At 67.8% G+C, this 1,458-nt stretch overlaps 1 protein-coding gene across 1 annotated transcript; it reads right to left on the minus strand.

The window, feature by feature from the left end:
• Nucleotides 1–248: 248 nt before the first annotated feature.
• Nucleotides 249–1,079, minus strand: OXT (oxytocin/neurophysin I prepropeptide). The gene is made up of 3 exons (XM_063086155.1): nt 960–1,079; nt 467–668; nt 249–304 (listed from the first exon to the last, which is right to left on the minus strand). Exons 1-3 carry the CDS (start codon nt 1,077–1,079, stop codon nt 249–251), a joined length of 378 nt encoding a protein of 125 aa, XP_062942225.1.
• Between the last annotated feature and the right edge of the window lie 379 nt (nt 1,080–1,458).

A 1,458-nucleotide genomic window follows, 5' to 3' on the forward strand; every position in this document is an offset into this window, starting at 1 on the left:
GGGCAGCGGGCCTGGACACTTCTCCCCTCACCCCGCTCTGAGTTCCTGCTCTGAGTTACCACCAGCTGAGACGCTGGCCCTGCTAGGCTCGGCCTTCCCCTCCCCCAGTGCCATCCCCTCCCATTTCAGACACTCAGACGCCAGTCGAGTTGGAGCGGGAAATCTGCTTTATTTTATTTTCATTATTTCCGGACGTGGCTCTGGGGGAGCGAGGGGTGCGTTCCGTGGGTGCCCGGAGTTATCGGGGCTCAGAGCTGGGAGAAGGAGACCTCGGATTCACAGGCGAGGTCGTCGCGGCAGGTGTCTGGAAGGACAGTTGCGGTTCAGGAACCTCCAGGCACCGCCTCCGCCCCGCCCACAGACCACGCCCACAAAACACCCGCCCCGCCCCTGCCACGCCCTCGGTCAGGCCCCGCCCCAGCCCTTCCCAGCCCCGCCCCCGCCCCACAAGCCCCGCCCCGCTCACCTGCGCTGCAGCAGATGCCCGGGGCGGCGCAGCGGCCGCCGCTCCCGCACGGCTTCTGGCCAGATATGCAGGGCGACGGCAGGTAGTTTTCCGCCTGACAGCGCAGCGCCTCGGCCGTGCCCACCAAGCAGCCCAGCTCGTCCCCGCAGCAGATGCTGGGTCCGAAGCAGCGCCCTTTGCCCCCGGGGCCGCAGGGGAGACACTGCGGGGACGGACGGAGCTAGCGGGAGGAGGGGGCGAGGCGGGGTGGGGAGCCCCGCGAGGCTGGGCGGGTGCGCGGGGCACGGATGCTGGGATCGGGCGGGCTCAGTCGGGGGTGTGGGCGCGACCGAGGGGCTGCAGGTGCTGGGGCGCTGTCTGGGCCTCGACCGCGGTCAAGGGCGGGCAGTCAAAATCTACTCCTCGCGTTCCCAGGCGAGGCTGGGGCGCGCCCCTGGGGCCACGGGTTCCTCTGGTCCCCGAGCGCATCGGGACAAGGGCTTGGGGCGCTCACCTGGCGTACGTCCTGGTCCAGAGCGGCCCTCTTGCCGCCCAGGGGGCAGTTCTGGATGTAGCAGGCGGACGTCAGCGCCAGGAGGCCGAGCAGGCAGCAGGCGAGGCTGAGGCCGGCCATGGTGCGGACGCGCTGGGTCTCGGGTCAGTGGCTGGTGGCCGTCTCTCCGGCCCGGCCTTTTTATGTTCGGACGCTGCTCAGGCTGAGCACAGTCTAAGAGGGTATATGCATGACTGGTCACAGCAGGTCGCTGAGGGTCAGGCCATGTGCGCACTGTGCATCCCCTCATTTGCAGGGCCCGGGTTAGGTTAAAGGTCACCTCATGGGCTAATGGTCCGGGGCACAGTGGGTGGATGTCACGGGGAAGGGAGCAGGCTGGGGTGGCCTGGTCACTAGAATAGGACAGGGGGAATTGGGGCTAGTGGATGCGGCCCAAATAAAGACTATTTATCGGGACTCCCAATACCTTGAGGAGGGTGGCAGAGCCGGGGAGGTGGAC

The sequence above is a fragment of the Cynocephalus volans genome, chromosome 1 (genome assembly GCF_027409185.1).
Source record: "Cynocephalus volans isolate mCynVol1 chromosome 1, mCynVol1.pri, whole genome shotgun sequence".
Taxonomy (NCBI): Eukaryota; Metazoa; Chordata; class Mammalia; order Dermoptera; family Cynocephalidae; genus Cynocephalus; species Cynocephalus volans.

What these genes read in the sequence shown, in the direction of transcription:
- OXT (XM_063086155.1), bottom strand. Translation starts at nt 1,079, where the DNA reads ATGGCCGGCCTCAGCCTCGCCTGCTGCCTGCTCGGCCTCCTGGCGCTG. An exon ending in TGGACCAGGACGTACGCCAG is followed by an intron (nt 669 to 959) that starts GTGAGCGCCCCA and finishes CCGTCCCCGCAG; the next exon opens with TGTCTCCCCTGCGGCCCCGG. An exon ending in GGGCATCTGCTGCAGCGCAG is followed by an intron (nt 305 to 466) that starts GTGAGCGGGGCG and finishes CTGTCCTTCCAG; the next exon opens with ACACCTGCCGCGACGACCTC.